Here is a 12,966-nt window from a genome sequence, read left to right on the forward strand (position 1 = left end):
TAATAATAATTTATTCCATCAGTTTTGATCTCCAGAATAAAATGAGAGCCAAGAGCAAATTTCTCTCTTTTAATTAGAGCTTAGTTAGCGCCTGAGGTTTATAACCTTACATTAACTCTTATAAGAGGAGAGTAGAGCTTGTAGGCTTTGGGGGATTTTACCCTGTAAGTGTGAACAACTTTTAAGCAGAAAAAGAAAAGCCGTGGACGAAAAAAAAGGCTGTATATGGTTCTTAAACGTGTCTTTGTTCTTTTATGGGCGAAATGGGCCAAACAAGCTGTCAATCTTTTAAAAGGAGCCATGATGGATCACTGGAATCACTGCAATGCCTTTCCCCCCCTTGCCTGATTCGGTGTCTGTCTGCAGGGTTCACTCAGTCCGAGCGTGTTTTAATAATAAGCCAGTTATTTAAGCAGATACAAAACGTGTATTTTCAGTATAGAAATTTGCTTCATTCATGTCATTTAAAACAGAGAATTAAACAAAGTGCATGAAAAACAAATGATATCACAATTAAAATAGCTGCAGACCATAAATTAATAGAAAATGTATTTTGTATTATTTGTTCAAGAGTAAAATAACTCGAAAAAAGTTACTTTTTTGTTATTATCATTATTATTATTATTTATTATGATTTTTTTTCTCATATTCATTTATCATTTTTTCTTCCTGTAACACTGTGGCCTGAAAATGTGTCCTCCTGTTTGCTTTCCTGTCAGATGGATGAGCGAGTTTGATTGAAGCATTTGTCATGTAAATGCGAGGCCGTTTGATGGACGAGCCTGCAGACTTGACAGAGTGCTGTAGGTCCCTTGCCATTGGCGTTTGGCGGGTCACATGGTGTGTCAGGAAGGTGATATGAGGGTGGAAGGAAGTTTTACAGCTTTGACATACTACCTAGAAGGTTAGGGCAAAGGGAGCACCGATTAATGACTGCTCGGTCTTGATCAGTTCTGAACAAACGGCAGGCCCAGGTTCAGGATGAACTCATACTTAGATTACCCCGTGTGCAACCGGGGAGCAAATATTTTCAGCACAAAGGCCGGATACCACAACTTAAACCATGGATATACATCCTCCAACTCTTGCGCAACAAGTGATAGTTACGCTCCGGACGGACGTGTAATGGTCGCAACTTCGGCGACCCACCAGACTCCGAGCCTCCCGCTGCACCACCAGAACCACGTAGGCTTGGACATGCCGTTCGCAGGACCGGGCAACTCCGTGTATGGCTCACCTCTGGAGTACGGACATCACCAGTACGGCCTCGCCCCCGAGCAGGACCGGAGCTTTATCCACGCACAAGTCTCACCCCTCACCACAAACATGGCTCCCTACACCGGGGACAGCTGTGGGCCTGGGGTTGCACCGGGAGGCCAGTATCTGCATTTTGGCAGCGGGGATCAGAGGCAGCAAGAATATTCAGAAAGTGTTTACGCAAGATTACCGCCTCCATGTAAGGAAAGGGATTTGGAGCATGTGGAGGAAACTTCGAAAACTTTCGACTGGATGAAAGTGAAGAGGAATCCTCCCAAAACAGGTCTGTTATGAGGAAATCAGAGCTAAGAAATGCAGTTTAGAAACCAAATGGGATCTGTTCCCCGTGCGTAAAAAACCCCATCCAGCTGATATAATTAGACCAAAGTGTTTTAGATTGTCCTCAAATGATTTGGCAGCTAATTTGTCTTCTGTTCATGCTGACATTTTCATCGTCATTAAACCCCACTCTTTAGCCCCACGACTTTCATTTTCCTCCATCATCCCATTCATCCACTTCTCTCCACAGCAGTCGTGTCGGAGTTCGGTGTTCCCGGCCAGCACAACGTGATCCGCACTAACTTCACCACCAAGCAGCTGACCGAGCTGGAGAAGGAGTTCCACTTCAACAAATACCTATCGCGGGCAAGGCGGGTGGAGGTGGCGGCCAGCCTGGAGCTCAACGAGACGCAGGTGAAAATCTGGTTTCAGAACCGGAGGATGAAGCAGAAGAAACGGGAGAAACTGGGCTGTGTTTTAGTCAACACCCCGGCACCAGCGGAGAAACTTTCCACCTCTGAAGCCTCCCCAAAGACAAAAGAGAAAAACTAAACCATGACTAAAAATATGACTGGAGGCCCGAGCACAGTTTTCCACATTTTCCCCAAAGTTGCACCATTCCAGAAAAAAACTGAAAATTGCTTGTGGACTTGTGAACTATACAGGGTAGGCAGTGTCTGCTTGTAGTCATTTAATCTTTCTATTACACACCTCCATGCTGTTTTTTCTTTGTTTGTTGGAGCACTGATGCACTCAGTGTTACCGTTTGCACTATTTATTTACAGGGTATTTTCCAACAGTTGTTGAAACGATTTAGTTTAATAAAGTCTATAAAATGCAATAAGAGCTGTATTTGTTGTGTGTGTGTGTGTGAGTGTGTGTAATAAAAAAAAAAAAAAGAGTATCTAGATAATTCTGATTCAGTCCAATCAAACTTTAAATTCTGATAAAGAATTTGTTCTGCTTCACTGTGTAAAATAAAGTTATGTGTGGCTTGAAAAACGTATTTTTTCCCCCCTGTATGTTTACCTCTATTATTGGTCCCCTTGCATAATGTGACAAGAGGAATCTTTCACAGCACATGGGGTGGTTCTCAGTGACCTTTTCACCTCGAAATACCTCCAGGGGCTCTAAACATGACAACAAACTCCAGGGAGCCAGGTCTCAGGCTCGATTTGTTACCCAAATTCTGCCGGGACACACGTTGTCACAGGTTGTCACTGAAGTTCATTTGTATCTTATAAAATGTAACAATCTTTCTTTTAAAATGATGAAACCAATTAACCTCTCAGTGCTTACTCTGGTTTCACCTTTAGCCAAAGGCTCGCCGGACCTGACCGCCTACGTTCTTGTGATGTTGAAGGGGCAGCAGTTTCAATATTTGCACTGGGTGTTAGGTTTGCACACAGTTTCTGCCCCGACAGCACTGGCCTGTTGCTGCCCCTTTCCCCAAAGCTGAGGTTCACACAGAGTTCAGGCACAAATGAATGCAGAGTCAATCTGTCAAGACACCAGAGAGGCTCAGAGAAGTGCGCTCTAAGTCTCTCAGATCTTTGCAGGTATTGCTTTTAATATTGAGACTAATAAGGTTGTAGGTCATTTAGGTTGTGCTCCAGATTGTGCAAACTTTAATCTCTCCGAGGCTGCTCAAAAGCAAGTTTTAAGGAAATGGAAATCATTTGAAATATATCTGCATGAGTATGCAGTCCTCTCACAACTATATTAAAAATTGATACAGTCCTACGAATAGAAGTTACAGTTGAAATACCATACGGCCCATTACTGTAAATTAGAAAAGGAGCAGAGAGGTTTGGTGACATGCATTTCTTTACAAACCAACAGCCTGCTCTTCAGATGAGTCGCAAGGCCAAGGACTGGGAAGGCGACAATCGATAAGGTGAATAGTGACAGATTCAACAACAAAAAAGGGGGACCGTGTGGAAAACAAGTGTGGGACTTCATTCCAGAGGTGCGATCTCTGCCATCTCTGTAGGTAATACCTCAGCGCTCCCAGCGGGCTCTCCATCTGGAGGTGTCAGACTCAGTGCTGCAGCCAACACCACGGAGACAGATGTTCAGCTGGGGGAGAGGAGAAAGGAGGAGGAGGAGGATGTTTTTCACCTTCGGATCAGCTCAGCCCTCTTCGCCTTCTCCCGGGGAATGTAGGACAGCGAGAGGAGAGGAGCACAGAATGGTTAATGAACACAAAAGGAACACAAAGAAGAAACTGTTACAGGCGCAAATATAGTCGAAAACTATTAATAGCTCCAGCAAAAAAGCCTCCTTTTCTTTCCTCAGATGTCTTTAGCCGGCACGCCCGCCCCCCTCCCTGCACTTTGCTTGAGGTCAACCCAGCGCTGTTTGTACCCCATGCTGCTCGCAGTTGTTGCAGGCTCTTTTACAAGTCTATTGCCAGGCTCACTTCCTTGGTTTTCTACCAGTTCCTCTGTCGCATGTCACTCTGCAGGGTCCCCGGGCTTCAAAGGAAAACTAGATACAGTATTCATGGCATAACCGGGGGTTGGTCATCCAAAAGATACCAAAGAGGGAAGATATCAAACACAGCTTTGAGGGATAACACCATTTTTCTCTTGTACTGTAAGACACAGACATCAAAATAAATGGATGAAAGAAATTTGGTTCTGTTCAGTTTCTTGAAAACTTCTTAGAATATTTATCAAACCTAAGAAATTACAGTTCAAACAAGGACTCATTTTCCATCTCTGTCCTGTGTTTTTTTTTTTTTTAATGCTATTGACCTTTATTAAGATCGAGACCATAAATTAATGTCTAACCAAAGAAATGGATGAACTAAAAATAGGTGTATGGAATCAGAAACTTAAGGGGAAACAGCTCTGTGCACTGAATCTTCTTTTATTTATTATTTGAAATAAATATAAACATCTTCAGTTTTAAAATTTCTTAACTTTCTCTGTCAGCCTGGCAGCACAATGAATTTGTTCAGGTTTTGTGCTGCTGGCTGCACAAAATAAGACATTTCATGTCATCTCTGCAGACATGTGAAATTATAAAAAGCCTTTTTCTCCACATAAAACATCTTTTTGGTTGCCTGTCGGCTCTGAGAGGGGCCTCTCCTCCTCAGTAGTTTATGAGGACTGTTTGGGGGCAGTTTCTCTCTTATGCTCATCCTTCCTTAAAACTTATTAATTTACTGATTCAAAAAAAATCTGCAGCTTAATAGATTGTTTGCATATGTAAGTTTCACTTCATGATTGTATCAGTTAATGGTGTTGTCACAGTATCTTTAGCATCAATGCAATCTGACAGATTGGCTGTGTTTTGTATTTTTTGGCAAACAATTGAGAATGAAAGCATTACGGAGGTGGAACTATAACTGTAGAAAGAGCAGATAAAAATAATAATTACGCAGTTATTAGCAGTGTTATATGTGCATTATTAACACAGTGTTTCACCACTGATATGAAGCACGTCTCCTGGACACCGAGGTGAAATGCTTTTATGACATCACTTAATGTGCAGACATAAGTGGGTTTAAATGATGAGAAAAACAGACTTTTAAACACTTCTTAAAAAGGTGTTTAAAGAAATTAAAACCAAACTTGCATATATATTTTTTTATTCTTATCAAAATTCATTTTAGTTGTTTGGTCTGTGAAATTCAGTAGTTTTTTTCCCTTTTTTAAAACAATTTTGTTGGTGTTTATACCCTCATTGTTGTACGAGGGAAACAAAACTATGATAAACGATTACCTTTGAACGTCTTACAATCTGAGCAGATATGGGTTGGTACCAGTGTACTGCTGTACCCCTAATTCTTTTGATTTTCATGATTTCTTTCACAGTTTTTGGAGGTTTGTGGAGAGGGGCTGCCTGGGTATGAGTGGCACGCTCTCTTCTTCCTTTGTTTTGGCACTGAGGCTCTTTATAGCCAAGCCTGAGAGATTCTTGACAACCATCCCCCATCTGAGTCAGGCTCGATTGGATCTGGAGGCGCTGGCCGACCTGAAGCTCCCGTCTCCCGGGTCCCACTGCGACTGCATCCTTTCCCCACTCCATCAGCATGGTAACTGAGAGAGACAAGTGACTTGGCCAGGGTTAACGTCTTAATACTCCCCGGGATTGCCTCCAGGATCCAAATGGCTACCCCTAATAGTTTTCCTCCTCTGTGTGCCTGTCAGACCGCCATGACTATATGCCGTAAGAAAAACAAGACTAGCTGAGAGGCAGCGTAACGAAGCAGCACGATGAAATAATGAGGGGTGGTGAGGAAGAAGAGAAAGCTTTGGTGTAAAGACACAGGTACGAAGCGCTGCCTGATACTTTGCATGGAGAGCCTGTACACTTGAAATTAAACCAGCTCTTTTCCTTTAGAGCCCAGGAGGGGGGAAACCAGAACTCAATCAGTGTCGCGTCACATGGTTCAAAGCGGCCAATTCGATGCTGCCAGGAGGCTGAGAAATGCAAGGTGACAGTTCATTTTACCAGTGACAGTGTGTCGGTCTCGCTTGCTGGTTCCACAGTCAATTCCCAGCGAGCAGTGAAGGTTGAGTGTTGCTGTAGACAGACAGCAGCTTACCCCCCCCCCCCCCCCCCCCCACCTTCCTCCTCCTCTTCCTCCTCACCGCCGCTCTCTCATCGACCCTGCTCTGCTTTGTATTCCAATTAACTGGACAGAGGGAGAGGCGGCAGCGTTGCCGGATCACAAGCAAAGGCAGACACATTCTTCTGGCGTCCTTCCAGTCTCTCAATCCCACCACTATCAATAGTGCTATGCTTCCCTTTTCCCCCCTTCACTTTCCCTCTCCTCTCCGCTTATGACAAGGGCCAGTTGTTCCAGAGGGGTAATTCATGGATTCTTCTTTAACAACTGCCTCTAGGGACAAAGTCCTGGTAATGAAAAATAGGTCCCTCGCTCACACATTCATACATCACATGTAATAGAGGTGTGCAATCACTCAGTCGAGTCAACGCACTGCTAGCTGTAACTGCTGTCGTTAACAGACACCTCAAATAATGCTGAATTAATATTTTGAAACGGCTCATATATCCTAACATAATACAATTTGAATGATTTTCTATTCAATGCTCTCAGGGCTAATATTGATTGGAGCACAAGCTGAGGTAACTCTCCGAGTCAGTCAATGTGAGGCTGACTGAAGGTTGTAGATTTAGCGCGGCACATTTGCTCTCTTCTGTCTTTCGTGTCCTCAATCTATCATCACTTTTTTTTTAACTTCGCCCCCCCCTGCACTGACATATGTTTGAGCAATGGGTGGGTTGGGAATTCAATGATTCGGAGGAAATCCGAAGAGTAAACTACCTCTTTTTTTATCTCCTTGAGCAACACAAACATTTACAAGAGACCGCCAAGAATCAGGCCAAACACCTTTTTAAAAAAAATAAATACATTTAAATTTGTGCACCATCTTGAGATATCTTCTATTTTGAAAGGTGAAGGAGTGACTTTTTTGTGGCCAATTTGTTTGAAGGTGAGTGTCGCTCTCTTTTTAAACTACTTCCTTTTCCTCTTCTAAACTAAAGACAAACAGAGCTCGACAGACAGGTGTGGGTGCCTCTTTATTTGCCCCTCTGGACTGCCTATCTGGAGAATGCAATGTTGTGTGTTTGCAGGACAGGATACACACACACACACACTCAAACACACACCCTCCATGCCCTGAGGAGCCTCCTGACTCTCTCTCTTCTGGCTCTATCAGATCAGAGAGACCTGCTGTCCCTCCCCACACCGCAATGCAAATGAAAAGGAATGCGCTGATAAAAGGCCAGATCCCGGAGATGAGAGAGGGCAGAAGGAGGACAGAGGCAGCAAATGCTGAAGGGGGTGAGAGCCTCTTGGGGAGATGAGAGGCAGCAGAGGAGTCAGTGTTGGTAGTAGTGGGAGATCATAGTCTTGCTCCCCCTCGGCGGCGTTTGATACAGGGCTTTTGTCGCTCTTTCAGCGGTGCATTGTTGGGTGGTGTAATCCCCGTTGGATTACAAAGGGCTTCCCTTTTCATATGGGGCTGACCCAGCAGGCAGGTGGCTGGGGCTCTGTGGAGCTGTCAAGGGGAGGGAACCTCTTTTCCAGGGGAGGGGACCCCCAGTTCCTCTTACCTTCACAGGGGCTTTTTGCTGGAAGGCCAGTCAGGCACAGGTCAGTGTGGGGACAATCCTGACATGGGATTCAACTCACCCTGACCCCACGGGTTCTTGTAGAGAAGTGACAAGGAAAGACTCCATCATGAGACAGCATTCAACATGAAAACATGTGAAAATGTGAAAGCATTGTTTGGTGGTCAAAAAAAAATAAAAACAAGACCATCGCAGCTGCAATTATCGCTATTAAAATTAGAGTCAACATGCTGCATTAAGAGTTAAAAAAATGCAAGTTTAAGATCTGAAATAATAAAAATCACCTCTATAGTTTAAAATATAGCATCAGCTGTACATCGCTTGATTGATACGTCGTGTTTTCTGTCAATGTGAGCTGTGTCTGATTGAGCTTTGCTTATTTGATGACTTTCCTCACACGCTTTCAGTAATAGAGGATCAATAACACAATAGCAACAACCACCAATATTTCTATTTCTAATATAGCTACTACCACAGCCTACTCTGCTCATTTCAGCTGAGCCCAGTCCAATCCAGGTCATCCTCTGCTGGCAATCTAAACCATTCATCCAGGCCCTGTCAGATAGTGAGGGGCCAATTTAGTGAAGCTGCATTCATTTGTTGTCATAAATATACTAATTAGTTTTTCAGCCAAAACCAAAGACCCATGAAAGTGTCATATTTAAGCAGTGAAACTGAGAATTTATGATACCCAGTTTGGCAAGATGCGCTATTTATGCTGAAGGTAATGTTTAACCAGTTAAATTCTGATTCAGTAATGCAACAAAATCAAAGCTATATGTTAACTACATCCCTGTTGATATTTATATTCTCATCTTTAAAAAAGAGACAGGTTCAGAACACAATATCTACTAGAGGGAAAGCATTAGACATCCCCATTAGGTTATTACATCCTGAGAAAAATCTCTCTCCTGCTACAAATGAAATTTACCATTTTAAAGATTGAAAGACTGGGTGTACTTGAACTCAGCATTTGCACAAAAACAAAAAGCGGTCAGTAAAATAATACTTAAAAAAATATCTTTCTGTTAAAGGTCGTGGAATTGTAGCTCACCTTTATCAGAATACAGTTCTGAAACGCTTTTATAAAATCATTGGAAGTTCAGGATTAGCTTTTTCCAGCTTCATTAGCAAAAACGGAAAACATATGTACTTGAATGTGGCACCCACGGAGAAGACTCACATAAAGATAGCTATCAAATAAAATGACATTTAAAATAGCTTTCCACCTTTATTTCCACATTAACTGGTAAGTATATAACCTTAACAGGAAAAATGATAGAAGATGAACATTGAAGGACCGTTTATTTCCTAATAAACGCCTATCAACGATTGTAGCTAAGTTAGGCTAACTTAATTTAGCCTAGCATGCTAAATTAGGCTAATATAAAACTTGCTTGGATAGCTAGACAAATAAAACAGCAGCTGCTTTCAATATGAGAATAATGGTGCTAAGTTTTAGTTCAACTGTTAATCTAAAAGTTAATATAATTGCTGGTTATTTTCTGGCCTGTGACTCCAGCTGTGCAAGATGTGCAGTGAAGGTGACGTAACAACAACAAGGTTTTCTAAATACTTCCTACAGTTAATCAAAAAGCAAACCCATATATACTTTTAGTGATCGTAGATCTAGCTAGGCACTGTCACCAGACTTTATTTAGCTAAATTAAACTTAGCTACTGTGGAGGTATATCATGATACATTTTTCATGTGTGTATTATCAATTTTCCTAAATATTTTTTTAAGGTAAATTAATCGGTTTACAGAGCTACTGTCAATACCAGTAAATCCTATCATGATTAAAGTACACACAAGCTATACTCTGGGCTGTAAATATCACGATTACAATCCTGTATACCTATAAGCCACAACATAAAATTAAGACTGACACCAGAGTTTTTAGAAACGTGAATTTTATTTTAATTTACAAGATAACCCAAGTAAGTAAAGTGCATAATTGCATTCTTGAGAGCACAAACAGGTCTGGCAGGAAGTAGCCTTTACTCTTACCTTATCAGGTGTGGACAACAAGAGCCAACAACTCTTTCACTGCCTCTGTGAAAGAGGCCAGCAGAGGTTGCAGAGCAGTGTAACACAAGTTATTGAATCATGTTACCTTGATATTTTGAGTTTTCTTAACTGTTTTTTTTTTTTTTTTTTAAATTTAACCACATTTTTTTTTAAAATAGTACAGTGTTTTTCTACTCTTGGCTCTGTGTGATGTCAAATAGAGTGGTTATCCCTAATATGCAATGGAGATATATTAGACTTCACAGTATTTGTATTTAATAAGCACAGTTAAAAATAGCAGAAGGAATCATGGCTGAAAATTGAGCATGTTATCAAAATGTGATTAAAAAGGATTACAAACTAAATGGTTTTGATCAGCTGGTTATCAACATTCGACTTTTATGCACTATTTAAAGTTTTTCCCAGTGAATTATCAGAAAATGGATCAAACATCTAGGTTACCAATGTTTCCTTTACGTCAGCGGCCTTAAAATGGAGGGGTTTTGCTGCTGACACTGTGATATATATCTGATGTAGAAAAAATTTGTGTAGGAAAAAATAAATAAATTTTGCACCAGGTTGTGAGACTTGGCGTGGGCATAAAAATGTGTTAAGTTGTAGTTTCTAGCAGAGTTTAAATGTGTTTTTCAGCTCTGAACAGTGCCTATCTAATGTACTTATTGTAAGGGCTCAGAAATGCTGGAAAAAATAAGGCAAATTAAAAAGTGCCAGATTTTGGTAACCCAGATGCACTAGGAGGGCCTGTAATTCAAAAAATATTTGTAATATGAAGGTAAAGTTTTACATGGTTTCATTAAATATGCTAGAGCAGGGGTGTCAAACATAAGACCTGGGGCAAAGACTCCAGTCTAGCCCACTGGGGGGCTTTGGAATTTTAACTGTATTTTCATTTGTTTCCACTGATAAAGACCTCACCTGTAGCCATTCATATTACAACAAAGTAATTAAGTAACAGATAAACAATTAAGTGACCCTCTCTACTTGAGCAATTTCTTTATTTACAAATGATCCATGGAAAATGTTTTTTTTTTCTATGAATTAACACAAACATTCTCTTTTATTTGAACTGCGTGGTTAAATGTCTTCAGAAAAAAGAGTTTTGCTAGCCTGGCCCTCTTAAGATCAAACTGGGCTGTATGTGGTCCATGATGGTCCTGTGCTAGAGTCTGAAAAATAAATGCTTATTCTGAGGGTCAGGTGGGAACCTTTTCCAGATTTGTTGATTTTTATGTGGAATAACTTTGCATTCGTTTCTAGTTTGCTTGTCTAGACGTGGTTGTGCATTTACCACATGCAGTTTTGTAATAACACCGGCAGGCAGCAGCTCATGTACATGACCTACTGAGCCATATAAGCCAGACAGCGGTGGGTTTTTTTTTGTCTCACTGTCAGGCAGAGCTTCTTTGCTCTCAGCTGAGAAACCAGAATGCAGAGGAAGTTGTCATTTGTGCACCTGCTCCTCCCCGTTTTGTGCAAATGTTGATGCATGCACGGAAGTTTCAGTGCAAAAGGCCACAGGTGGTGAGTTGATCTGCAGTGTATCTGTGCCGGGTTCCTTTTTAAGTGTAATTGAGCTGTAACGGTACGTTAGAGACTGGAGCTACGTAGGCTACATTGTGGAGTAAAACCCAAAGCCTAAAGGAGCTGAATAAGTCTGATAAATCATCAAATCGAAGTTTTATTTTTTGGATAGGTGAACCAAAGGGATGGGGACAAATGTGGACGACTTCACGAGGCTTCTGTATGGTAATACCTTTTTTTTTTTTTTACATTTAACAGATCTTTCTTTCCTCATAGACAGGTTTAACTTTAAAGTCAGTTTAAGTAGGCACTCTTTAGAGTTGAGCTCCCACCTGTTGAGCACACAGTGTTAAAGAGAACTTTTAACACTGTATCTTAACAATTTTCATAGATCTTCACTGCTGCCGTGACATTTACTCCATTTGCATGCACTGCTAAGCCAGCCAACAGGCTTTTGGAAGAACATTTGCATGGGCCAGAACATTTCTGTAGAATATGAGTGGGTGCATAATGAAATTGAATCAGATAATTGAGGTTGACCGACCTGTTCTGGCCTTCATTATCATAAAGATTGGTGTTACATTTCTCTGTAATGTTTCCATCTCATCAAATCAAGTTTGTAGTTTACTTTAGCGGGATATGATAGCCTTACGTGTTTGCCCTTTTTTTATTTTAGAGGTCAAGACACAGGAAGAGTAGCTTTTTATTTTTCAACAAAGTAGAAGGAAAGCATAAAGTATTGAGGTGCAGGTGACTAGTTGAAGGAAATATCTAAACTCTTGACCCAGACAGAGATGGCATCTCGTGGTATTGTTTTGCTGGCTTGGTTTGAGTCACGTCTTGTTTAGAGTATTGCTGTTAAATATGCAACCTGGGGGCCAGAAGCAGGCAGTCAGAGTGTCAACTCTGACCTTGTGGATGGTTGGTTACCTATTGAGGTGAGATCAACATTACCACATTACCTAACATTGAAAATGTATAGAAACCTAAATGTATTTCTAGATTTGGACAAGTTGTTAAGTGAGTTTCTCAGGCATTACATGAGTAATCCAAATAATCCAAACCATAGCGACATATTAATTACTAACCTTGTGTTACTGATGTATCATCTCAGACGTTCTTCTGGCTGAAATGTTATCCATTTTAGGGGTGTTCTTCCTGCGATGTGATGGCGTTTGTTTCTGGCTTTCAGGGACCCACAACTTTAATTGAGAAAAATTTAATGCTCAGTCTACATCTTAATTCTGCTTTGTGTTATCCTAACCATAGCTCTGAGCTAGCCAACAAGTAGTGGATCATATGTCAGCTAGCCCAACTTCACAAAGTGATATTTAGTTTTCTATTAGCCAGCTAACTTAGCCAACCTCGGAAATCCTTTTGTTCATGGATGTCTGCATTTTAAGCCTGTGTGAACACCCCGAGTGATCATTTATATTAAGTTCAATGTTTAAACTCTCAGTGGTTTCTCCCTGTTTGTTTGAGTTGGGGAACTGAAGAATTATTTGGACCTGAAAATGGCTAATGACATCAGACTTAACAGGTCAATAGTTTTTTAGTTCCTCAAAAATCTCCATGTGGAGTTTCCGCAGCAAAACCACTGCAAAGTTTTTCCTGGGTGATGATTTGCATTGTGATGGGAGTGGTCTCTACCAGTATCAGAAGTTATTAAAGGCTCACCGGATGGTTTGATAAGGATGTGAGTCATATGCTGTGGTCTTTGCAGTAATGATATTTCAACCATCTCACACCTGTGAGATTTTGGAC

General features: G+C 41.2%; 2 protein-coding genes and 1 long non-coding RNA gene across 6 annotated transcripts in view; 2 read left to right on the forward strand and 1 right to left on the reverse strand.

Moving 5' to 3' along the window:
• The first annotated feature begins 40 nt into the window (after positions 1-40).
• Positions 41-2,567, forward strand: hoxb1b (homeobox B1b). Of its 2 annotated transcripts, none has more exons than XM_005453747.4 (2): positions 41-1,540; positions 1,790-2,567. In XM_005453747.4, the coding sequence occupies exons 1-2, from the start codon at positions 982-984 to the stop codon at positions 2,086-2,088; spliced, it is 858 nt and encodes a 285-aa protein (XP_005453804.1). In that variant the 5' UTR covers positions 41-981; the 3' UTR covers positions 2,089-2,567. The 2 variants fall into 2 exon arrangements, with proteins under 2 accessions (XP_005453804.1, XP_003448697.1); XM_003448649.5 differs by having other exon boundaries at positions 45-1,540; positions 1,787-2,566.
• Positions 2,568-2,767: 200 nt separating this feature from the next.
• On the reverse strand, positions 2,768-9,721 carry LOC109203175 (uncharacterized). Of its 3 annotated transcripts, XR_003221449.1 has the most exons (4): positions 8,705-8,806; positions 8,133-8,205; positions 7,633-7,727; positions 2,768-3,683 (listed from the first exon to the last, which is right to left on the reverse strand). It is a non-coding gene; the product is annotated as an uncharacterized LOC109203175 (long non-coding RNA). The 3 variants fall into 3 exon arrangements; XR_003221451.1 differs by lacking the exons at positions 8,133-8,205; positions 8,705-8,806 and adding an exon at positions 9,661-9,721; XR_003221450.1 differs by lacking the exon at positions 8,133-8,205 and having other exon boundaries at positions 8,705-8,814.
• The window catches only part of skap1 (src kinase associated phosphoprotein 1), a 39,251-nt gene continuing 35,065 nt past the window's right edge, over positions 8,781-12,966 (forward strand). Inside the window, 3 exon segments of the mRNA XM_025909997.1 lie at positions 8,781-8,899; positions 11,074-11,263; positions 11,375-11,427. Coding sequence (XP_025765782.1) covers positions 11,388-11,427 — 40 coding nt within the window. The 5' untranslated portion in view covers positions 8,781-8,899; positions 11,074-11,263; positions 11,375-11,387.

Source organism: Oreochromis niloticus, linkage group LG8 (assembly GCF_001858045.2).
Source record: "Oreochromis niloticus isolate F11D_XX linkage group LG8, O_niloticus_UMD_NMBU, whole genome shotgun sequence".
Classification (NCBI taxonomy): Eukaryota; Metazoa; Chordata; class Actinopteri; order Cichliformes; family Cichlidae; genus Oreochromis; species Oreochromis niloticus.